The sequence below is a fragment of the Plectrocnemia conspersa genome, unplaced genomic scaffold (genome assembly GCF_051122295.1).
Source record: "Plectrocnemia conspersa isolate PC_06_02 unplaced genomic scaffold, ASM5112229v1 ptg000006l, whole genome shotgun sequence".
NCBI classification, from domain to species: domain Eukaryota; kingdom Metazoa; phylum Arthropoda; class Insecta; order Trichoptera; family Polycentropodidae; genus Plectrocnemia; species Plectrocnemia conspersa.
In genome coordinates, this window is record NW_028277170.1 from 3,691,994 (window position 1) to 3,719,640 (window position 27,647).

The 27,647-nt window shown below is 27.6% G+C and overlaps 1 protein-coding gene across 3 annotated transcripts in view; it reads left to right on the plus strand.

Annotated features, from left to right (window-relative positions):
* Positions 1 to 946: 946 nt before the first annotated feature.
* Positions 947 to 27,647, plus strand: part of mirr (iroquois-class homeodomain protein mirror) — a 77,041-nt gene continuing 50,340 nt past the window's right edge. Inside the window, exons 1-2 of one of the 3 annotated variants that reach the window (XM_088188205.1) lie at positions 1,138 to 1,490; positions 1,666 to 1,896. In XM_088188205.1, coding sequence (XP_088044331.1) covers positions 1,858 to 1,896 — 39 coding nt within the window. In that variant the 5' untranslated portion in view covers positions 1,138 to 1,490; positions 1,666 to 1,857. Of the gene's footprint in view, positions 1,491 to 1,665; positions 1,897 to 27,647 lie in introns of all 3 variants that reach the window. The other 2 variants (XM_088188204.1, XM_088188203.1) reach the window with 2 other exon arrangements.

Sequence of the window (27,647 nt, forward strand, 5' to 3'; positions counted from 1 at the left end):
AATTGAAATATCTAATGTGTGTTTATTAATATTTATTTATTTATCAATAAATGTTACAATGCGTCACTGAGCTATGATATATGTAAATATATATATATATATATATATATATATATATATATATATATATATATATATATATATATATATATATATATATATATATATATATATATATATATATATATATATATATATATATATATATATATATATATATATGGTCTTATAATAAAAACTCATAACATGATAAAGTTTATTACGATTTAAATTTACACACAATGGATATTAAATAATTACATAGTTTATGTTTTATGCATAAAATTAGGAAAAATGTGTTTTTTTGAAAATATGCAATAGGTTAAAATTATACATTTTTATAGTTAAATGCAACATTACTTACGTGATTTTATTATGAAATTTAACTAGATTATATTATTAGCACATGCACAATACACTAGTTTAGATAAACAATGTAACACAATTCGATTTTTGACTCGAAATACCGCTGTAAAACACATTTATTAGCAAAATTATTTATAAATAATTGTATATTATTATGTTTGTATGTTTATATGAATATATGTCCGATTTATTATTAATTAAGCTTTATAGTTGTCGCGCGTGCGGGTGCCGCGCGAGCTATGCCCTATTCCGCACGCGCGGACTGCGCCACTGCCGAGCACCGAATGACACGCTCATCCGGACTGCGCAGGGTGGGAAAATTTCTTGCGTGCTGTGATTGGACGCCGCTTCTTCGGTGGGCGTGCCGTCGCAGCTCAGTCGGTAGTGGGGGTAGCCCGCCGTGTAGCGGGGGGCCGGCGGAAAAACAAAAAACAATCAGCATTTTTATATGCACTCGCGGTAGAAAGACTAAGATCAATCGCCGCGCGGGGCGGGGCGGGCGGGGGTAGCACGGCGGCGCGCGAGTTGCCGTCTCTCTCGCACACGTCGCTGCGAGCGAGACGCAAAAGGCCCCCCACCACCGCACGGTAGGAGCGTCTCACTCGGCCGTTTTTTCTGTTTCTTCGCCCGATTTACAAACGCGTTCCGACATTGAAGCCGGTAGGTCCGCACCGCACGATTTGTCACCCGGGTTACGCGCCGTATACCTCGCGCGACAACGCTCATACCTCCGGCGCTCCACAACCATACTCCGCGATAAACGTGCCTTAACATTATTCAAAAAAATAATCACCCATTTAAAAAAAGTGATTAAAAATAATTTAAAAAATCAACCCCCACCACTTTTCTGAACGCTACCCCCACCACGACCGTCACTCGAACGCAAAAATCCACAGAGGTGCCAACCGTGATCACCTGGTGCACACGTGTCGTGCCATAAACAATAATGTGAATAACAAGTGAACGTGCTACGATTCAAAAAAATGGATAATCATTAAAAAGTACCTGCAATAAAGACTTACAATCAAGAAAGAAGAACGAAAATGACGTCACAGTTTGCTTTCAGAGGCTCGCCACCAACTCAGGTAAGTCTCAATTAAAAAGCCCATATATACATATTTAAATGCGTATGTGAAAATATCTGCTGCGAAACATATATATACATAAAATAAATACATTGCAAAAGCGATCAATCGCACGCGATTAGCAATAATAATCACACATCTATACTTCTTATATAAATTTAATTGCTCGTTCCAGGTACTGGCACATCGCTTGTCTCATATGTGCATAAAATAAAAACTGTTCAAAGTTCAACAATAGTGTTTTTTTTAAATAAACAAAACAGTGATGCTATCGAGCTGACGTAAATAAATAATATTAATGTGCAAGAATTAAAGACTGTCTGTTATTAATAATAAAAATACCAATAATGAGTTCCAATCGGAGCTGATGTGTGATGTTAAATATTTTAATGTTATGCCAGATATGGTGAGTAAAAATCATTTTTATCATAGTTATAATCGATTTTTAGGGACAATAACAGATGTCGCTAATGTATACGTATATATACAACCAATACACACACGTCTAATTTATCTTTTATTGCTGAAACGAGCTGATTAATTTTATATTAGTTGAAATTCACCCCCCCCCCTTCGATTTAAGTGTTGCAAAAATTTATCTTATTCATTCAGTGTAATTTAAAATATTAGATTTTCTCATAAAAATTGCAATTTTGCATAATTGCAAAATATTTGTCTAAAAAATATAATAATGAATATATTACGAATCAATTAAATTGTGTATAAATGGACTAATTTGTGATGATTGATTTTTTAATTGCACTACTTTATTTAGAACTACATACGTAACTGAAGTAACACAAGTTAAATTAAATTTATCTTAATAATTATATAACTTACAGATTGATTCAAAATATTTGAGTTTTTTAAAGTTTTAACGTAATAAAGATATTTATATTCATTTATTAAATTATGTATAGATAGATTTATATGATTGCTGTTATTTTTGATTTTTTGATATATAATTTAATTATTTAAAAAAACAATTGAATAATAAAAACTGCAATCTAATGCAATAAAAAAATGACATTTTTTGTATTGATATGTCGTAAAACGCTTAGTTAAATATAAAATATTAAATCATATATTTTTTACGCAAAACAATCGGGCTTTATGAAAGATTATAATATTAATTTACTAAATTCGAATCAACTGTATCGCAAATGATACCATGACAAAAATTTGGTTCAGCTAAATTTGTCCCATTATTTTTATAAATATATCTTAAAACGTATAGTTAAAATAAAAATATAATAGATTCTTTACGCAAATCAATTGGATCTTGTTAATGATACTATAATACCTATTTATTAAATTAAATAAATTTATATAGAAAATAATATTACATTAAAAACTGCAATTCTATTTATAAAGGTTTAGTTAAACTTTTCTCGCTATTTTTATTGATATGTCTTAAAAAATTTCAGGTTATTTGTTTTTTTTATAATAAACAATTAGACTTATATTATTGATTAATTGAATTGGATTAATGTGGATAGAAAATAACAACATATCAAAAACTGCAATCTTGTAAAGATGGAGCTAAATTTTTCTTAGTATTTGTATTAATTTGTCTTAAAACGTCTAAATATGAAATATTTATTTGTTATTTTGTTATTTTACGCAAAACAATTAAATAATAATTATTTATTAAATTGGACTAATATGGATAGAAAATTATAACACATCAAAAACTACAATATTGCAAAGATATAGTTATTTTTTTTTATTATTTATATTGCTACATTATAAAACTTGATGAAATATACGTGAAACAGTCGGATTTAAGAATAATAACATTTTTTCAAAGGTTGAGCTAAATTTGTTTTAAAATATTGTATCCATCGATATGTCTTAAAACCTTATGTAATATTAAAAAATTATATTGCACTTTTAGATTTTCTTATGCAAAACTTTTAGAGTTTATTAATATTTTTTTATATAATTGGGTTAATTCATATAAAAAAATATTAACATATCAAAAACTGTAATTTTGCAAAAGTTGAGTGAAAATTGTTTTATATCTTAAAATATTTCGTAATATTAAATATTTATATTGCATTTTTGGATATTCTTATGCAAAACTTTTAGACCTTGCTAAAATTTATTTAATATTACTCATGAATTTAATTGGGCTAATTCATATAAAAAATAAAAACATTTTGGTAAATGTTTAGATAAAAAAAAATATTATTTTTATTGATGTATCTAAAATCCATTAGTAATATTTAAAAATATATAATACATTTTTCATTTTTATTATGCAAAACTTATGGACTTTGGTAAAGATAATACTACTCATTTTCTAAGTTAGATTAATTTATATAGAATAGAATTACGTATCAAAAACTGCAATTATACAAAAGGTATGTTAATTAATATATATTAATTCTATTGATATATCTGAATATAATATGTACTTTTTGATCTACCTTAAATAACATTATTAATTTTTTATTTTTAATAAATTGTATAAAATATAAATACTAATCAAAAACTGCAATGTAGCATAAGTTTTACAAAATATGCCTCTTAACATCAACTTAAATTTATTTGATGTTGTGTTTTTTTTTTAAAACAATCTGATTTTAATAAAAATATAAAACAAATAGGATTTATTTGAATAGAAACGAATTATGTATCAAAAACTGCAATGAAGCATAAGTTAGCAAAATTAATCTCAATAATACTATTCCTGTATTTATATAATAGCATCCGGTTCTATTCGAAATATTTTATGGTTCTTTTAAGATTTTTATTTAACAAAAACTGTATTTAGCATACTTTTAGCAGAGTTATATTTCAAAACTGATGTATTTTATACCTCTTAGTTTGTCTTAAGATTTTGATGCCTCTTTAGATAAATATCGTAAAAATAGAGTATTTAATTATCTAGATCAGTGCTGTCTAGTTTCTCTCAGTTTGCGGGCAATTTTTTCTTTTGCAAACATATCAAATGAAAAAAGTGTAGATAATTAAAAAGTCAATTAATGTCACGTAAAATATTATTTGAATAATATTAATTTTTATGCAGAAAGCTCATATCAGCGGCCGCTGATATGAACACGTTTTTTTATTTAATTAATATATTAGTTAGAATATATGTATTTTTTTATAATATTTAAACAAATGATTAGATTCGTAGGCCGGCAGTTTAACAGAGCTGATCTAGATAATAATACTAATTTCTTAAATTATTATTATAGATGGATTTAATTTTACGGAACTGATTTTTATTGCATAATTTTAACTTACTTTATCATAATAATTTTATATTGTTTTATACTTTAAAAGCCCTTTTTATTATTTACAATAAAACTAAATAGCAACATATTAGTAAGAATAAAATACAATGTATTGTTAACTAATTTAAGTGTGTAGATATTACAAATTAAAACTGAAATTGTGGATATTTTTAACTATATTTTTATCGAAAATTCGTTGTGCATTTACATTATAAAAGTTTGAAACTATACGCATTGCATTAAAATAATATTGAAAATTTCTTCCATATTAATGTTTATACTACTCTATAAACACAGATAGCCAATAAATTATCCTAGCAGAGCAAACCTTAATTAGTTTGTCTAAAAATATCTCATCTTACATGTAAAATATTTGCCGATAAAAAGTAATTACAGCAATAAAGTCAGTTTAAATAAACATATGCACCATTAAAGTGGATTACATGTAAACATATAGGTAAAAAATAAGTAAACAATTCTACAATATTAAAGTATGAAATCGATTTTTCGCGTTACACTAATTTCGTAGCGAATTAGTATCGTAAAAACTATATAGAATCATTTAATTATTTAATGTTTACACATAAACAAGCGGTAATTGGCAGAATTATATATTTATTTTTCCGTTTGTTGGAAATAAATGTTAAGTTTTAGACCTTGGCGCATACAGTAAAATGTATTCGTCATAGCTTGATGATTTCACGTCTGTGCTTATATATATAATTGGACGCGTATACTATATATATGTACTACATATATATATAGACTCATAGAGTGTCCCGTAAAAACGCTAATTTTATTAAATCCATAGTTTATTTGATAACGTTTTTCAAATGTTATAGTGTTTCGATTACATTGGTATTGCTAAGACTGACAATCAAAATGGCGGTTGAATGGTTTGTGACTTGTTAAAAATAATATATAACCATTACGTGTCTCAGTAATAGTTTAATAAACTATGTATTATATCTTCATGCGTATATACGATTGAATATTAAATATATTATAAGTAATCAAACAGTCGTTTCACATTCTTTCGAAATTGACAGCTTAATCCCATCAGTGTAAATATTTTACCTGTCTCTATATGACCGTACAGCTTACTAATGATATGTGAGTAGAAAAAATATTTTGTATGCGTACACTTTTAACCTTTTACATTCGTCTGCCGATTATTCCACTGGATTATATTACGCGTATATAATAATAGTATAATCCTTAAACTGCTAAAAGAATTTTTTTTAATAAGAATATTTTGCGTCAGACTTAAATTCATATATTACATTATAGTTGAAAATAGCTTGTATTAAATATTTTTATAAGATAATAAATATATTGCAATACTTACCTATGTAATATTAATAAAAGTATCTACATTTTTTTAGTCACTTATGAATTATCTGCAGTATCTTAAGAATATATTATAAAAAAGTTTCACGAAATTTATACATTCTAGTTTTTATTCGCGATCTTTTCAAATAATTTCTTCAGATAAATTATGTAATTAATTAAGAAGATTTTTACTAAAATTTATATATAACAAACTTTTTTATTTTAATTTATTTTATTTAATAAAAAACTTCTAGTATAGTTCTTGGTAAATAATTATTTTTTTAATAAATATTTATATCATAAAATTATGTAAGTTTATGATATAAATGGTCTCAAATGATTTTTGCTGATTTAACTGCATATTACACTATATTGTAATATTTTTTAACTAATCTGTAAAGATAAAATCATCTTTGAATGCATGCAATTGAAGAATCGGACTATTGTAAAGTATTATATGTTATGTATGTATATGTTTATCACTAAAATAATGAAATGCTTTTAAGAGTTATTGTTTTTATGTTTTAAGAAAATAAGTAGTAAAAAATTCGATATTAAATTTTTAGTTTGTGAAAAATCCGAACCTAAACCTTCAAACATATCTATTAATACACTTATGATGTATTATATTTATATAATAAGCAAATAAATTCAGAAAGTAATGACGTTTTTTAAAATAAAACTCGATTTTTTCTGTATATAATATAATTTTCATCAATTTATAAAACCTTTTTTTACCGTCTTAATAAATTAATTGTAATGCCCTATTTGTAATGATTTGCTGGTTTAGAATTAAAACAATCGACATGAGCTGATTTAACTTATTGTAGCTAATTTATTATTTTTTCATTAAATTTAATGAAAAAAAACAAACATTAGTCCAAAGGGTTCAGCGAATATAGAAATTAAAAAAACTACCCAATTCAGGTTGCAGATTTCTCCTGAGTTAATCTAGCAGTGTGTTGCTATGTTGGATAATATTTTTTTGAGTAATATATTTCTGTCGTTATTTTATTAATAGTTTAATATACTATCTTAGGAATCTCACGATGTATAAAAAAAAGAATTTTTAGAATACAATGCGGATTTAGGGGTTAGAATCACCATTTTTACATAAGTCACAATTGAATAAATGACTTATCGTTCACAGTAATATGATTTTATAGAAATTGCTGTAATTATTATTTTTGCGCAAAAACATACACATGTGGACTATCATTGTTTTGTAAACCCAAATCCAATATCTTGTAAGCATCTTTGGGTAGTAAATTTTAAAGTAGCGATCTTGATTGTTAATTTTTAAGTGATTACCTACCGCATTAGTCTCAGCTCGATTGACTATTTCAACGCCCAAGTTGTGTGGTCCACTTCATGGCTCATCCATTAAATCAAAAACACTAGATTTATTTTTATAGCATCTGGGGCATTATCTGATATTTAATATGTCTCCTTATATAGCACAAATATTTTTTGTAGCAGCTGTAGCATATTTTTTTGAAATAAAATTCATAGAATATGCAGCTACGTAAAAAAAATTTTGGAAGAATTAATTTTTTTTAATTTCAGTTTCCAAGATAAAAGTTTATCTCCAAATATCAATACAAAAGTTTTACAATACAATTTATTATTTTCAAAAACTGTATGCTTAAAACATTTTTTAGGGACTAGTAATACATTTTTGTAGCACAAATGATTTTATTATAGTTATTTGTTATTTCACTTTAAAATCTATATTGTAAATATTTAATTCATAAAAAAGGTTTAATATTAGAAATTTAATAACAATGCATTTAATTTGTGTATTAAAAATGGCTTATTAATTTCTGTAATTTTTTTGGTGGATATAAAATGGAACACATTTTTTTGAAATTTTATATGTAACTAGTTTTATAATAAATCGTATATAAACTAATAATAGTGCTTCGTTATACAGTTTACATGAATGAATTTCACATATTACTAAAATCAGTTTTAGTATCATAAATTAACTAAATAATAGACATTAAAAAAATTTTCAATTTTAATTTGTATTATTTGCAATAATTAGGTAGAAAAAAAATATTTTTATTGGATTTCAACTTACAGAAAAAAATACACTCTTTGTTAATCAATATTTATTATAAAACATGCATTGTTATTAATTAAAATATTATTCTAAGTATCAAGTACTTTCACGAAAACAGGTCACATTATTTCTATATATAAATATATTGTTCAGTTGTAAATTATTACAATTTTAGCGTTAAAGCTGAATTTTTATATTGAAAATTAATATGCATTATTTTTGAACCCTATAATATAAAATGTTTTTTCATAAGTTATCGATTTATACAAAATATACAAAAGCGCTTTTACTGAATAGTTATAGTAAGCATCACGTATTGCGGCGATTAATCGCCGATTTACCGCTTTTCCACCGTTTATATTATTCTAGCCCAAGCCATCATCGTCCATGATGGTATTATAGTTGTTTGGCTTCGGCAAAAGAGCAACTCTGTGTTGACGCACGGTCTGAAAGCACACGCCGGTGGTTTACGTTAACAAACACGCGTATAAAGCTCGTTGACACGTTTTGTTTTGGTAACGTGTACCGATGGCATTAAATTTATACAGCTTTCGCGAGCCAGCCATAAACCACGTATAAACTCCTACACGATGGCGCAGAGGCGCACTAAGGGAGGCGAGAGCCCAAAACTTCGGACTGAGATCGTAAGATCGGAAATAGGTATTTGATGATCGGGCATTAAGCTATTTATGCCCAAAGTGCGCCGTGTATACCCTTACGTACACACGCACATAAAACGCACACATAAAGTCGTGTGAAATATTTAAATAAATAATAACAATAATAAAACTGATCAAGAGCAAAAAAATATATTTTGCGGTGCAAAATTTTTTTATGGTAAAATAATTTATTTAAAGCCTTTGCCACAGTAATATTTATATTTTTAAATGTATTAAAAGTAAAAAAAAACAATAAGTGACGCTTTTAATTTCATGTAAAAAGAACTAGTAACCATTTGAGTGCCAAGGAGCACGATCGCGCTCCTTGGTGCACATGTTACGTCAGTATCTATTGACAGTTCCCGCGTGCCGCATGTGTTTTAGATAAGAAATATATTTTGCTAATAATATATATTGCTTTTTACTTGACTTAAAAAACCAGAGTTTTTAATCTCATCGAAAGTTCAGAAAGCAAAGAAATTGACAGAAATACAACTTCCAGGTCCAATGAGGTTCAGTAGAAATTTTATACATATCATCAGCCAACCTCTTTATTTTTTTAATCGTCTAGTATAAAACACAAAGTGATATGCAAAGCAATTTTATTACAATAAATACATGAGAGGTGTAGATATATCTGATCAAGTACTGTACTCTTACCTTGATGATAGAATATATTTAAAAAAGTATCTTTCAACATTTTTTCCCCTATGATCCTAAATGCTTATATCATTTATAAAAAAACGTGTGTAGTAAATGTATGCTACCTCTTCAATATTTAAATGTATTTTTAATGAGTTAATAAATAAAAATGATTTTTTCATTTTATATGAAAAAAATCATAAAAATAAACAGTAAGAATATCATATTTAGAGATTACTTAAAATATATTGTTTCAGTTTATTTAATAATTTCAAAAAGTCATAATCTCTATGACACGGAAGTACTGCGGACTTCACACTTCCCGTGTATTTATCATTACATGAAATTGCTCAGGAAATTCTAAAATAACCATAATGCTCAAACATAATGCGTATCTACCGCTTGTTTAATAATGTGTAAGCAAAATATAAATATTTAAATAATAATATAATGCAAATTTATAATATACTGAATTCCAACTCATGTGGTCTTGTTAAAATTGACATCAATAAATTCTAATCAAAATTTTTAGAGCTTGATTAGTACACAGTTTATTTGTCGTGGGCTTTAAAAAAAAGGAACCACTTTAAAAAATAAAATATAGCTATTAAGAATATAAATATGATTTAACAAAGTTCTATTTTAATAAGTATTTATTTGAAATAATTTCTATAAATATTGCAGATGTATTTATACTAAAAAAATAATAAAAAGAAAATGATACATATTTTCAATTTATAAATAACAGTTATTTACAATCACATCTTACTAAAAAAATAATTTGTTTATCTTATAGTTTAAATAATCAAAGTCAATAAAGACTAAAAACCTTAAAAAAATTAAAAAGATGCATTGATGTATATTTTTTTTATTATTATAATCTAATTTTTTTTAACAAATTTAAAATATAAGCTAATAAATTAAGATAAAAATATGTTAATAACAGGATTTACTTTCACTGCCATTACGGCACTCAAACTAAACTAAATCAAAATTTCACAATTATAAACTTAATTGGGCGTACTTAAACAACAAAATATCTTCTACATATAATTTTTTTTGATAGATATTTAAATACAATACACTAAGATTGCAAACGTTTATCGATTGTTTACTATTACTTCTATAATGTCATTAACATTTTCCTACGTTAAAAAACCACCCCAGAGTCGTTCCGAGGGTCAAATTGTCGCCGTTGCGCAAATATTTAATCAAAGACTATCAATTTGGGTATTTGACGTCGTCATGGAATGCTTATATAATTATCATACAGTCGTAAAGGGGATGTGATGGCGCGTAATGACGCTTCTAATTTAATTCCAACCCCAAGCGGTTAGTAGATAGTGGGGAGGTTCCTATTTATATAATATTAAATACATATACGAGTAGTATGTGTGTTAATTTAATCCCCCTGAACCCTCGTTTTTTCTGCATCATTTTATAAGCGCTAACAAGGCGTCATAAAATTACAAGAATAAAATATATTAAAGATCGATACTGTTTTGTATTATTTTTATACCACCCAGCATGTTCAATTTATCATATTATACACAATAACATCATCTACATTATCTTAACTCTGTCCAGCTTAAATTGCTTAAATTATTCATTTTGATTGTGAAGGTCTTTTAATGGTATGTTGTTATGTGAATTATTAAAATAAAAAACTATTCTTAATAATATTCCACCATCGACAAGGATGTATTATATAAGAAATTAATTTGACTCTAACGTTTCTTAATACGTTTGTTTACGATTTTTTTTATTTAAATATTTTAAAGACTCGTTTTGTTGTCATTTCTGGGGCACGTTGACGCGACACGCATGTTGAGAAACGCCGGAATGATTAAGGAACGCTCACGGTGGCCGCTCTCGATAATAACGGTCGGCTTAATTCGTTTCACATTTTCTAAATACATATTTTAGTAGGCGGCGCTTAGGGTCCGCCTACCATTTCATTATTACAGGGTGACCTATAAAAGTAATACGGACGCATCATGCTAATTGCTCCGGCGCCATTTTGTAGGCAACTTATGAAACTGGAGCGTTGTCACTAAGGATTTTGCTACAGTCGATATCTTTAATTAAACACTGATTTTGTAATATTGTATTTAATCATTGGTTATGGTGAATTTTAATACATAATACACATTTAATTTAATTAAATTATAAATTTGAAGTATTATTATCGATTTTTAAGTTAAAAAAGTATTAATTTTGTAATCATAAGTGATTTTTACCTAAAACTACTGAATTAGAATTAGGCATTCTGGTTTTATCGATGATTTTTATTTCTCAAGAAATCACATTGTCAATTTTCTCGAGAGTTTTCGAGAAATTTTGATATATAAAAAATATATGTAATATATAGTACGTGATTAAAATAGTATATTAACCCTTCGTGCGGTATCGCCGTACATGTACGGCGTTCGATATTTATATTTTTAGGTACAGAGAGTCGTATATTAACATATAAAACTAAAGAAATAATAAATAAAAAACATTAAAATTATATATGAGTATAATATTTTATATATTTTATATATAATATAATATTTATTTAATTTGATTTAATGTAACTGATTTTTAAAGAAAATAATACGAAATAATTAAACATATATATATAAATTATTTGTATTTTTTTTATAAGAAATATTGAGACCCTCTGAATTGATATAAAAAATCCACATAAGCCAAATATTATATTATGATTTTAAATGTAGTTCTTAGAACACCAAAGCAAAGATAATGCCGATTAGAGTAGTTCTAAAAATCGTTAACAATTTTTTTCATTTAAATATTTTCGACCTGTATTAAAAGCATTTAAGAAAGCACGCATATTTTCAAACATCTAGCACGGACCCACCCTTTCTTATGAAGTAGTATAAAAAATGTAGTACTTACCAATTTTCTTATTTTTTTCGTACAAATTGAATTTTTATCAAAAAAAGCTCAATGAAAATTTTCAAAAAATCAGCGAATTTCTCGTAAAATGAGAATTCTAGAATTCGTATTTTTTTTAAAGTATCGAAAAGAAGCTCTAGTTAAAATTATATACGTATCAGATTTCACAGATTAGTTTTTACTAGATTTCAATAATCTCATAGTGATGTAGTATATCGATTGTACGCTGTAGTAATAACTAATTATCAGAAATTCGTTAGTCTGAAGTCTCATTACTCACAGTTGTTGATTGTGTTAACCCGTTGAGGACCGTCATGTTGCAATTAAAGGGTAACAGTAAAAAAAAATGTTGTTTTATGAAAATAATAGACTAACATGTATCTATAATAGATAACTGATTAAAATTTTGGTTTTAAAATGTTTTTTTTTATTTATCCGGTTCATCATATTGTTACGCGCCATCCATCACAATATAATCCGTTCATGTCCTCGAGGCAAAGCTGTTTATTTTTTCTTCGCCTTCTTTCCTCGAAACCTGGCCGATGATTGTGTGGTATTAAAGATAATTCGCGGTTATCCAAACGGTTCAGGGGTGTAAACACTTAATTACACGGCAATTTGCGCATTCGTAACGCGGAACCTTGTCCATATCCCATTGTCCCAGGATGACCGGCTGGCTGACGAATGTAATTGTATGCAAAACGTTTCGCTACACGATCGACACACGGGTGATGACTGAACGACGAGCAGGGTTGCCATATAAAAAAATATGCTATACAATTTGTTACAAAGATTGAACAAAAAAAAAAATATTTTTTAATATTCGTAACAATGAATATTAAAAAATATGCTTAATAACACTTGTGTGTTTAAAATGGTCGCGTGAATTCCTAATCTCGCTTTTATCCGTTTCTTATTTATGAAAGAATAACTTTACTATGTTCATAGAAATAGCTTCATGAACAGATAAAATGTTGAAAAAATAAGTAAAAGTTTACTCGTTGTTATGTTGTACAAAAATAGTTTTGTTACGGTAAATCTATAAATGTTATTACAAAATTTACCAAAAAAAGTTACTTTGCAGCCATTCGATATTAAACTTTCACCTTACAGTAAAAAAAATACACGCGCTTCGGTGATGTATACTTAGTGTACATGCATAAAAACATGGGAAATTAGATATGTACAATTATAAGAAACACGGATAGAGCGAATGACATTGATTTAAAATTATTATGCTAAAAATTGCTAAAAAAAAATTTTTAGGTTAGATATAAGTACATTTTTTAAGCTAATATTTAATCTTAATAATCTAAGATAACACTATTTAAATCAACATTTCATTGCCATTTAAATACATATAAGGATATAATTTAACAGCAGATTTATTGTTAATGAGAGTGAGCTATGACTGATGTTGCAATATTTCAAAGCCCAGTTCTTGCTTTGTCGTGCGAGAGAATTGAACCTTTTTGATTGACCAGTACGCATTTTATCGATTTTTTTATAATAACTCTCATATGTAATATATTCTCAAAAACAAAAAGAATTGTAGAGCGCCTTTGAAACAAATCTATAGCTAATATATTTAATAGCTTCAAGAAAAAAACAAAAAAGTCTCGCCATGAAATAGCCCATTATTCTCACCTGTACAATATTGTACCTACAATGGCAATTACCGTTTCCGCTTGACCGAACAATGAACTTTCCTTGCCGAAATTCTTGTCGTATTTTTTTACATATTGTCCAGTTGGGTCGGTAGCGGAAGAACGCGTACTATATAGCCAAATCGCGTTTTGTCTTTGCGGCGCATACGATATAATATACCTGCCGTGTACGTGTTATGACATGTAATGTCTTGAGGTACGTTTGGAAGATGGACTTCCTTTCGTCCCATAATGAGATGCCGCGGGAATAGCGGATATCCTTCTCGGGACGTCTGGAGAAGGTGTGTGTATGTCGAAATAAAATAATACATAGACGACTTTATGTATCTCAAAATAAGATCTGAGTCCAAAGTTACGGTTATGTTATCAAATTATTATAATTAATCACTTGTGTATGTTTTAAGCTTTTCTAATATACATATATGTACCTATATAAATATTAAGTTGACTTTTGGATGCAATTAAAAAATATTATAGCACGATATACCAGTGGTTTTAGTCGCCGACTAATACCTGAAGGACACGGGCTCGAATCCGAATTCATGAAATTTTGACTTAACATATTAAATTGAAAATCGGACGCCAAACATATATATGTATTTTAAAACAAGGCACCCGTTCTTGCATTAATTACAGTAACACGCACGGACCCATAAAACTGCTTTTAATATTATTATATTTTTTTTCAAAAAAGCACGATTATAAATATAGAAATCATTGCGTGACATGTCATCGATCGAAGAAAACTTGATAATTCTCACACGGCGCAATAATAAGCGACATTAATTAATTCAATCGTTCCAAACGTAAACTTACACTGCTGATACATAAATTTCCACCGGATTTTTTAAATAGTTGCCGTGTGTTAAATATAAATTCAACGTATCAGTGTCGGTAGTAGTAACTCGCAATCTGAGTAAATAATAAATAAAACGGCAGATGAAGAGATTAATAGTATCGAATATCAATCGTCGAACGCTATTACGCATTGACAGAGTAACCCACCGAAGCTAACTTGAGTTTATGTTTCGATCTCAATCAGAGAGTGTTGAGAGTTAATGCTAAGATAAATAAGTTATACGATGTAGTATCGAGGAGCTTGGCAAAAGTTTACTGTCGTAACTCGGGAAACGCGCAACGTAATTTGAATTGTTACCCAAACTATTGTCTTACAATGATGATGAGATTTCTTATTTTGGATAAATATTATTTTTAATAATAGTAAATATTGCATTTAAAAAAGTGTATTAATGATATTGATTAGACTAAATAAGTCATGATTTTTAAAAATTTAAATCATGAAGAATAATAATAAATTTTATATATAATAAACCCTTTGGACGCGTTAATCAAAAATAAATATAAATTTTTTTTTTTTTTTAATTTCAAATTTTACTTTGGTTCTGTGTTTAAATGTTTTGATTTTTTAATTTTTATAGATTTAAAATGATATTTTATGTTTATTCACAAAAACAAGATTTTTCTTAAAAACATTTTTTTTACTGATTTTTGCGTAAAGAGATAAAAAAATCAATTGAGCGACTGTAGTCGACTATCGCGTCCAAAGGGTTAAAATGTTTGCCTTTATTGTTTTTAAGTGGTTATCTCGCCAATTACCCATTATTTATAATTAATTTATAATGCTAAAACTTTGATCCTATTGCGTATTCCTAAACAAATTCAATAGTCTGTCGATTATAAGCAATCATCAGTACAAGGAATAAAAAAATGCGCAATAAATCGGGTTAAGAGTAAAAATATTAATATTGGTTAAGATCGAGCGTGATGCTGAGTATTTTCGGAAAAAAAAATATATTAGATAATCTCAATTTTTTAAATATTTTGATGCTCAAAATATAATTTACTTATAAAAATATAAACTTCTCCTACTTTTCAGGTTTTTAAATTCCATTAGCACTAAATGGCTTTGATGCAAAATATTCTTTTCACATCGTCTGCATTTTAAGTGTTGCATTTATCAATATAAATGGTAGTCAAAAGGAGCAAGGTCTAGATAATACGCTGTATAAGATAAAACCTTTCAACAAAGTTTCTTGCTTTTATTTAGATTAAATGTTGCCATTGTCGTATTGTAGAACTATTCAAATCTTTTTACAATACCACCATATAAGCAAAATAACATTTTTTACATTGAGCCCGTGCTCCGTGGTATTTTATATTTTGGATAACCACTGTTTTCTACGACGATTGTTGTCGGACAACACTCATTTCTTAATTAATGATCGAGTAAAGGCAACAGCTTCAAGTACCAGAAGACTTATTTTTGCGCCTAATTCGTGTGGAACCCCATATTGTTTCACACAAATGTGTCTATGGTTTAATGAATAGTTTAAGCTGACAATTTCCCATTTAAACTGTTTAAAGCAACTTTGACATTTAAAACAATCACTGCCGTAGTTGGTTTTATTTTTTCATAATAAATTCATATAACATGCAATTTCCTATAAATTGTTTACTTGATTAAAATTCTGCAATCGTAAATTTTGCGGTCCAATTTTTTTAAAAATATTGGAATGTAAAGTCAAGATGTGTACCAACACAGATTTAATAAAAAAGTACTTAGATATCAACGGCCAATGCACGACTGGCTATTTAAACTAAAAGTAAAAACAACGATATTTATTTTGGGATTATCTAATACATGTGAATAACCCTTCTTCGGAAAAAAAGTGTATGCAGTCGTATACCTCTGATAAAAGTAAAATGAATTTAAATAGGTCAAGGTGACGAAATACAATGAGTAAAATCTTATATTTCATAATATAAGGTATTCACTTTATTGACGGAATAGTGGGGTGGTGGATTATAAAACGGTATTTGATATTTTAGAATAATCAGAGAAAAAAATATTAAAAAGAAAAAAAAAGAAAATCCATCAACAGGATGAATCTTGTTGATGGATTATTTTCTTTCAAATTTTCACTGCAACTTCATGGATGATTCTGCACTCTATTATCGAGTAAAATAGGCAGTAATGTTTTTTTTATTAATTTGATGAATTATGTAAAAATTATAATACAATTAAAAATGTTGAAAAAAATATGTTTTATTATTTAATAATTCATTTTAAAGCATTTTTAATTATTTTTTTTTTTTTTTTATTTTAATGCTTATTAGAGTTTTTTATGTGTAATATTTTATAAAGCATTTAAAAAGCTCACAAAATATTTTTAGATACATAAAATATGATAATTTCGATGGTGAAGCATTTTTTTCATGTTACTTTATTTATATTTAAAAAAAAATGCTTAAAATATGCACAAACTACTAATTATTTGTGTTAAAGATCAATGATCTTTCAGTTTAGATTAAACATTATTTGCATAAAAAATATCAGCTCATAATATAAAAAAATATTTTGTAATTAAGATATGTATTGTATATTATGAAACGCTTTATTTTTTTGATGTAATTAATTAGTAAGATTGCAAAATATCTAAATTGTCTTAAACATTTTCAAAATACATTTTTATTTTTAAATTGAAACACTAGATCATGGATTTCTTTAATTATTGTTAATATTATTATTTACAACCAGGGCTTTTTTTAACAAAAAAAGTGCAGGAACTCATTTCTTGTAAGCTTTTACTAAATAAATTAATATTAAAATATCATTTAAAATAAATATAAAACAACTTTTTCTATGCCACGAAGCGCACAAAAAAAATTATATGATAGATTCAATTATTTCAAAATTTATTGATATGAGAGTATTGGCCAAAATTAATTCAAATCGAATTTTGGTCAATGGGAGGGCGTAAAAAACAATTATCATTTCTCAGAAGTCAAAAATTCACGTCAAAAGCAATAAAATCGTGTCGGTGCCGTCGTAGTGGGAACGCTCGGTAACGAGCGTTCCCACTGCGACGGCGCCGACACGATTTTATTGCTTTTGACGTGGATTTTTGACTTCTGAGAAGGGATAATTGTTTTTTGCGCTCTCCTATTGGTCAAAATTCGGTTTAGATGTTCTTAATTTGATTCTCACTCATCGAAAATCGTAATACTGTAAATAAAATGTAAATTAAATTGTAGCTTCTTATCATAAGAATATTTATATATTTTCTGTCGTCGTTTCTGATATTGTTTTGGTATTTTTTTAGTGGGACCGACGGTTTAAAAGTAACTAAAATTTTTTTTCATTTTTAAACTTAAAGTTAAATTTTTGCACTCAAAAATAAAAAAATAAAATATAACGCAGATTGTCAATGCTTTTTAAACATGTAAAATGCTGTAAAAAAAGGTGCCGGAACGCGGTTCCACCGCGTTACATGGCAAATACGCCCTGTTTACAACCTATACATTTCAGTTTACACGTAAGCTAATAAATCAGTCAAATTTGGATACACTGATCAAAATTCGCACTCGCCCGCCAGGTAACCGTGACGAATTCGCTCGGTAACCGCTCGCCGACAACATTGATCATTCTCGTTCGCTTTACGAGCCAATTACAAACGTAAATTAATAAATAATTGTATGCATGTGTTTATTGCGAAAATATGTATTCCTGTTTTAACACTTAGCGGTCGTGTCGGTGTGTAATTTTTTTATTTTATATTTCGTTTTGTGTTTTAACGCGAATGCCGGCACGCTACGCCTCTGCGCGAGCTAACGTTTGATTCTATACATATTTACTATATAATATAAAATTATATTAATGTGTGAGTGTGTGTGAAAGAGAAGTAATGAATGACGTTAAGTACCGCGAAAAATAAACACACTGAGAAACGGTTTTTCGACGATAGCGAGGGGAAAGGCGTCAAATGTGGAATGTGTATTTAAATTTTATTTATGTTTTATTTCACTCTGGTCTGTCCGAAAGTCTTATTTCACTAATACACGATTAAAAATATAAACACTGATGTTACATATATGGTTCATCTTCTTTCAAGGATTTGACAACGAATTTAATATTATCGAAGAATTGTTTTACACGGATTTGTATGAAGCATCGCATAACAATGCCATGTTTAATTAATTGCTGACGATGCAAAAAATATCGATATTTTCTATTTAATGAAGTATCACTACATTCTACGTCAATTAAGCAACGTTAATAGTGGAAAATGTTTTAAAGTGATTATGTCATGAACTACCAGAAAAACCTGCACTTGAATTTAAAAATAGCTGATTTAATATTTCTAGTGAATGTCACAGTCTATTTATATGAACTGAACATACATCTTCAAGAAGAAAATCAGTTTTTAAATTGTATGTTCAAAGAGCGTCTGTATTTGAAATTAAATAGAAATTGTGACTATCTGGGAATATATACAATACAATATCACCTAGAAACACTAAATAAAGTCATGTAAACAGAAAAAAATATGCTGCTATATTTGCAATTTTATTACATAGCTTTAGTTATTTATTTCATGGTTTAAGTTATTGCTATGTTATTTAATTACATGGTAAAACGTATTATCAATTAATTAAGATTTAAAAATTTTAGAAAACAGCCATTTCAGTATATTTTTTTCTCTATTATTAGTTAACTTCGGCAATATACAGATTTGAAATCAAATAGTTAACTTAAGAATTATTTATTGTGGTGTCTTCATTTAATTTTTATAGGTTTATAACTGCATAACTAAATACTCTGTAATTTAAGAATATGTCTTATTCATGACCTTTTTTTTTGAGAGTATGCTGATTTTTTTCCATATAAGTAAAATAAAATAAAACTTTTTTTAGATGAGCATTATTAAATATTCTTTGCATCACAACTTACATTATTAAACCATATATTGATTTACTGATATCACTATTCACATTAATAATAATATTTTATTGTTTTTTGTGTAAAAAGTATAGTTGTAATTGACCCATTGGATAATGGTAGTAAAAATAAATAATAAATTTTATTTGCAGCACTTGACAATTAAAATAGTGCTTCTTCTAATTCACACCATTAATTTATTTATTATTTTATTAAAAAACGAATGACATTTTTTATTTAAGTGATTAAAAATTAAGAGTCACTAAATAAAAATTTTTCAGTAAGTCACATTTTATACACAATTTATATATCTAGCAGTCTTTACAGAATATTTATTTTAAAATATTGTAAGATAAATATTAAGGATAGTCCACATTCAACATTTATTGTGTGAATACTTTAACCTAATTAATATATTATTATTCAAATAAGAAGCTTAAAAGTACAGAATAGTACAGATTCTCAGTAACAGCGAATTTTATTGATATACGAGGTGTCAAAAAATATGGTGAAAAATTTTATTACGAACAAAGTTACAAGCTTAGATCAAATTTGAATTAACTTCCTACAAAGTACTTTCTTTGGCTATTGATACACTTATCCCAATATTGATTCCATGATTGGAAGCATTTTTGGAAGGCTTCTTTCAGAAGGGCATTCAGTTGCTGCGTCGTGGCCCTCTCATTGTCGATAATGGTGGCAAAAGATTTTTATTTTAGCACGTTTTCTTATTTTTGGGAAAAGATAGAAACAGCATGGTGCTAAATCTGGAGAGTAAGGTGAATGTAGAGAGAGGAACATATTTTTCGGCCAAAAATTCGTGGTTCAGAAATGGAGTATGACACGGTGCGTTATCGTGATGAAGGAGGAAGCCATTGGGCCATTTTTCTGGTCTCTTTCACCCTACATCGTTTCAAAAACTTGTAATATGCAGAGTTTACAGTGGTTTCCCTTGTAACGAACTTTGATGATACTATGCCCTCACTATCGAAAAATACAATTAGTACGAGGTTCAGGTTCGATTTTGACTAACGTGCCTTCTTAGGGCTAGGAAAGCCACTCGTTTTACTTTGAAACCCATGCATTTTTATCTCAAGGTCATAGCTATATATTTAACGTTCATATCCATTATAATTTGTACCATAAAGTCTGGATTTGCATCAAAACAATCCTTCAAATCCATGCAAACTGATAAACGTTTTTTTTTCTGTTCGTCAGTCAAAAGTTTGGGAGCAAATTTTGCACTCACTCGTCTCATTTGCAAATTATCAGGTAAAATGCTTTACATGGTCCAGTACGAAATGCTCAGTTCTTCAGTAAGCTCGCAAATAGTCAATTGCTTGTTTGAACAAACCATTTTTTTTTAACTTTTTGCACCTTTTTGACCATTTTTTAAATCGCTCATACCACTTGTAAACAGTTTTTAGAATCACCATATTATCGCTATACACTGATTTTAATATTGCATGAACTTCTTTGGCACTTTTTTGCAACTTAAAACAAAACTTAATGTTAACGCGTTGTTCAAAATCCACGATGCGCGACAGACATAGTAAACACAACCTCACTCTTCCGGCTCTGGAAGCCGGATAACAAGTCACAACATATTCAAACTTGACACTGACTATCTCAACGGATCAGACTATCGGACTTATCATTTTAATTTAATGTAGCGTCTGCAGTTGCTGCTATAAAAAATCGTTCATCATACTTTTTGAAGTACGATGTCAAAAAAATTGAAATTTTTTGAATATATTATTTTCTTAATAATCATCATTTTAATTAGGTTAAATAATATTTTTTAATTTTAGTAATTTTGTATTAAAATATAAATTTATTTGAGGCTCTCGTACGTCTTTTGCCACGGTACAGAGTGGCGCATAAAAAAGCTTGCCACCGAATGGAAATCGTGATTGGAAACCGAAGATCGTGATTTTGAACCGCCAAGAGATAACCGTTAACACGCAAACTCGCTCACTTTACGTACACATGTCTTATTAATTAAATTAAGGCTTTGACGTTTCTATATAACGGCGTGCGACTGTATTCGTAAAAGCATACATACACACACAAATGTATGATATGTATATATTATTCAATTTTAATTAATCCCGAGAGCTGTTGTCTCTATACATATAAAATGTATTTTTTTTATTCTTCCGTCGCACAAATCTATCACGCAAAGCACACAGTATATTCACAGGCCACAATTGTGCTTCAATGGCCAATCTGACGTCTCTCACAGTGGTTATGGTGCACGATTCTCAGTGTAGGATCGTGCAAGGGAAGCACTTGCATTGAACAAGGATTTATCTAAATGCAATTATGAAACAGGGGCTGTTCAATAATTAACGAATGAAATTAATTATACCGATAGATCATTGATTACAGAGCAAAAGATTATTACTCATTACATTTATCAATCAAAAATATATTGAAAATGCAATGGTAGCTCATAAGTAAAATATGTAAAGTCATCTATAAAAAAAAAAAAAAAAAAAAAATATGCTACGCAAGCAAATAATAATATGATAATATTTTTAAAGCACAACTGCCGTATTACTCATTAAATCTAAATTATTCCACCCACACAGTGAGACCTTAGCACCAAATGAAGTTATGTTCTTCCTACTAAACAGCTTCTGTTATCAACACTAACCAGTATTTTATGGTTATGTCTATTCATTAATATCATCAATGTACATATATAAAGTGATGATAAAATTTAAAATAATTTATTATTTAATTACACACGGTAGTAAAATACATATAACTGTTTAAAACATGATTTTTTTTATATAAATATATGTATATGAGATATATGCTATAAAATCCTTGTTGAGATGAATCAAATAAATTTAAGAATAGATTTTTTTAGTACTGACGATTAATTATGTGTTTTAATGCGTATTACTTACCAACATTGTAGTACGAGAGATTGTGAAAAATTTACGGTCCTGAACCGAGATTTAACGCTTGTAGCGAAACAAATATCTGACCATAATCTCCGTGTTCTGTTGCCATAAACGTCTCGAGATAATCTTGCGTTTTCTGGTAAAGTTCTGAGATTAGAGCTTAGAGAACATTTCCAGGTACTTACTACCCACCGTGCTTGCATATCGTCGACAATCAAAGGTCGATGTGTTTTATTATTATTTATTGCTAGATATAATGTTATAATGTATGCGTGCCGCATTCTGAATAGATAAAACACATAAAAGATACATGTGTTATGCGCAACAATGCGCTGGCGATCGATAGTGCTTGGTAGATCAAAATATGTGCTAAAGAGATTAAATGAACTTAAACGCTCATATCGCGATTTGATGAACAATCTTGAATTTAAAGAATTTGATGAAATTTAAATTTATGCTAATATATGCATGGATAAAAACCATTGAGATTACTTTATAAATATTTTTCGTGAAACTAGTAATAAAAAAATATAATAAAAAAACAACATACCATACGAGCTACTTTTAAGTGCGCCATATACATATGTAATATTAAGTGAATATAATATTAACTATTGTATGAGTATTATTTAAATTATTTGCTACATTGAAGTATGTTATTGAATTTAAAATCAAAGACGTCAAAAGTTATTTATTATTTAATTTTTACCGTCTAAAATCAATATCAGAAATGTATTTTAAAAATATAAGGAAATAGGACTAGACTTTAAGAACTAAATACGTTTACTATTAAAATATTTCACAAGCTATAAATGCAGATTTGTCCCAATAAATGTTATATAAAATTAAGGCAATAAGAACAATCAATTAGAGACCAACTTTTGTTAACTTGACTACACATTACTAAATTGTATAATATTTTGTAGAGCAAATGAGAATATATATAAGTAACCTTTTTAATTATCGCAGATTTAAAACCATTTTAAAGTTGTTTATTTTTTATTAGAAATGCAAACTTTTGATACAACAAAAGTTATATCAGATCTTGACAATAAAAAAAATCTATTAGAGACCAACATTTGCTCAATTACACATTAATAGTTAGTTGGTAGAGCAAATGAACATCGTCTATATGACTAGTATTTTTATTTATTGTAAATTTAACAGATAAAACACTTATTTAAATTTTATACAATATTTATTAAAAATTAAGATTTGTCCCAATAAAAGTTAATAAAAACAATCAATTAAAGTAGGTAAAGAAAATGATATTAAAAATAAAAATTTACCACTTTAAAAAAAACTCATTTTAAAGTTCTACAATATTTATTAAAAATGCAGACTTGTCACAATATAAGTTATATCAAACTCAGACCAACCAATTAGTGAAAAATGTTTGCCCAATTGATCGTACATTACTTAGTTTCATTCTGACATATACATACATTGGTACTGTTCTTTTTTGCGATTTTATTTTAAAAATGAGTTATTCTTTATATTTCTTACTTGCATAATTTTTTATTTTAAAATGTAGAAATCACACTTTGCTTTATTTTAAGAAAAATATTAATAATACAATTATATATTTTAAGAAGATTGAAAAATTATATAAGATGTTTCTAGTTAAAAATTGTTTATATTAAAGCAGTTTAACGAATATAAAGATATAAATGTCATTGAAAAAGATTGCTTAAAATATATATAATTTATGGATTAAAGAATTTGCTGAAGATTCTGAAATATTATTTGCAGTAATAGCTATTAAAATAACTGTAGTATGTTTGAGCAGAGCAAATTCTGCATTATAAATTGCGGTTGTTAAAATTTTTGTCTTAAAATAATAATAGTGAAGTATGTTTAGAGCTTCTCAAAGAAAAATATGCATTTAAAATATGCGTAATTCTTAGTTTAGTACAAATATTTTGCTACACTATATGTGAATCAAATTGGAGTTCATTGTTTTATATTATTAACTTTACACGTAATTTGAATGAATATGTACATACATAGATTTAAATATTATGATATCCTTACATATACAAAAACGACATAATGAAACAAATTCTTGCACCTAAAAGATGAAACGTGATGGTATACAATGTTATATTATATATCTTAAACATCTACATTCTACCAGTTTGCCTTAACTTAATTGCCATTAAAAAGCTCGGTTTGTTTTAGCAGTGATAATTATAGGATATGGTTATCTTTTCGTACATAAATACATTTATTTACGCGCGTACAAGTTTGTGACACACACACACATACGAAAATGTGGAAAGACCGAATTTGCACTCGCTCACCTGCGAAGTGGCACGAATTCGGAATAAATGTGAGAGTGACTTACTCGCGGTGACGTTTAGAAGCAAACTATTTTTATTAAATTGATAATATTACGATAATTACATATTTAAAATATTGATTTTTTTTTTAAAATTACAAGTGCAAAACATCTTGATTACCGAGTTACTATATATGTAACGTAATTGTGGTGTTGTTGATCATTAATTAATTATAAAGAGTCTGATGTATAATATTGACTTAATTCCATCGATACAGCAGTGGAATGTTTACTTAAAGAGGGGAAATGTGATTTGTAAATTTACGCGTTTTTTATCACAATGCACAAGTGTGTGAATTTTTAATGGATATCAACACGTTACTTAGCTTTTGATGATGCAAGGGCTCGCTCATTTATTTTGCCAACGTTTCGACCTCTGATGCTAGAGTCATCTTCTCGGGTTTAATCTGGTCTTTGATTCGATCTTGTGACTTGTTATTATTTTTGCAGTGTTTCATATTTTTTTAGATCAACAGTTTATGAACGTCTTTTATGGTTCTCATTTTCAAGGGTTATATCACCAGTAAGAATTTATTCAATCAATAGCTTCACAGTTCTCTGTCTAACAGTACCTTAAAAAAATCCCAAATTAATATTTGTATCAGTTTAAACTTATTCAAAAAATAAAATTAAAATCATACGTAATGTACCAAATAAGTCTGCAATCGAAATAAAAAAATAAATAACACAACACCCTAATAGCACGTCCTTTATTTACCGTGTTATTGGGGGTTCTACTGTATTTACCACGAATGTCTTCGTCCAATATTAGGTCCAATAAAATCAGATATAAGTATTTATCAAAATAAAAAGTTATTCGATTTTTTTCCAATTTTTGATAAAAAACATTTCCATTAAGCTCTATTAAAATAATAAATTGCACTATAGATGCATTAAAGTGCGTTAATTAATTTTCATTTCTGCACTTAATACTGCGAGTCGATGTCGCGGTTTGTCGGTCGTACAAACGTGCCAGGGACTTTATTCACGTGCGTTATTATTTATTTTATTTTATACACATACACACATACAGGCGAAACACGGAAATGTTATTATCGATTATTTGTTCAAACGCTTTGTTTCCTGTTAGGTTTACACATATTTTTTATGAGACATGTAAAATAACCCGAAAGTAATTTTGAAGAATATTTTGCAATACTTTTTTTATCTCATTTTTTAGAAGTAGTTGTATTTATCGGTTCGTTTATAAAGTCTCGTTTATTAAATAGTCTCAGAGATTTAATAAGTAAATATGAACGCTTACAAATGCAGTTTGCATTCTTTCGACGTGAACTGGTTAAAAAAATCCTGTTATTACAAGTGTTTTTTTTATAAGCGCACATGCATAAGTATAAATGTCGCACGAGAAATCTTCGAGTAATTCATTATAAAGTTATTTTAAACGATTTAAGTATGCCATAAAATGTTTATATTACAGATAGGGTTGGCAAACATCATATTTTTTTATTATATACTCATGTAAAGTTTCTCAAACTTCTTGACATTTCGCATCAAGATGTTTTCGCCGACAAGATCAAAAATGATTTATTGCTTCAATCAAATCACAAACAAAAATAATCTAACTTCCAGCCATTGTTTTTAGAGTGAAAGTTTTGTAACGATTATAAACGATGGTTTGAAACAACCATAATAAAATAATCTTTAAATAAAATATTTTTAATAAATACAACCGGGAAAATACCAAGTTAGATAAATAAGCCTAGTCTATATCCAATGACTAATAATATAGATATCTATGATACAGATAATTTTTAAGCACTTTCTTTAGGAAAAGTTGTTTTATTTTCAAAAGATTCAAAGGCCAAATCAAAGTTGACAAAAAATATCAATTTTTTTTTGTACTTTGCTACCCATGGATCATGGATCTTATTGTGAATACTGAGCTTGTTTTTTCAATATCAGTGCATTAAAATCTGTTTTTTTAATATAAATATAGATGCAAAGACTATTATAAAGCTACGCATCTAAAATTTTTGTTTTAATTTATTTTTTGTATGCTTTATACGGTAAAATAAAAGTACTCTTCAAAAAAACAGCATAAACAGGGCATATTCTTAGAGTGCAGAATATGCAGTTATGAACATATAAAATACTGATAGACACTTAAATAAATCTAATTTAAAATTTACGCATAATATTGGAAAGTGTGCAAATATACTGAAATGCAGTTTCTGTTTTATGAATTTTTAAAATATACTATCTGGTTTTCTATATACAGTATTTTAAAGTGATTTTTTTATTTTTTTTTAAATAATTTAAATATTTATGAATATCTGAGATGCAAAAAATATTTAGAATTACCAATAAATATAAACAGATTTTTAATTATTAATGTATAAAATATGGTTGTATCAAAAAATATAATAATAAGATATTTTTATATCGCTCTATAAATATTATTTTATATTTAATTCACTCAATAATAAAATTGTTACTACACACAAAATTAAAATCAATTATATAAGTTGATAGCTAAAATTTATTCGAATACTCAGAGTATATATTTTTTGCATATCGAATGCCAACTCGTAGAAATAACCTTCTGTGACTAACACTCGACCTTAGTTTGCATATACGTTTTACCATATTACTACATTAACTAAAAGTATATCGAACGACTCGTTTA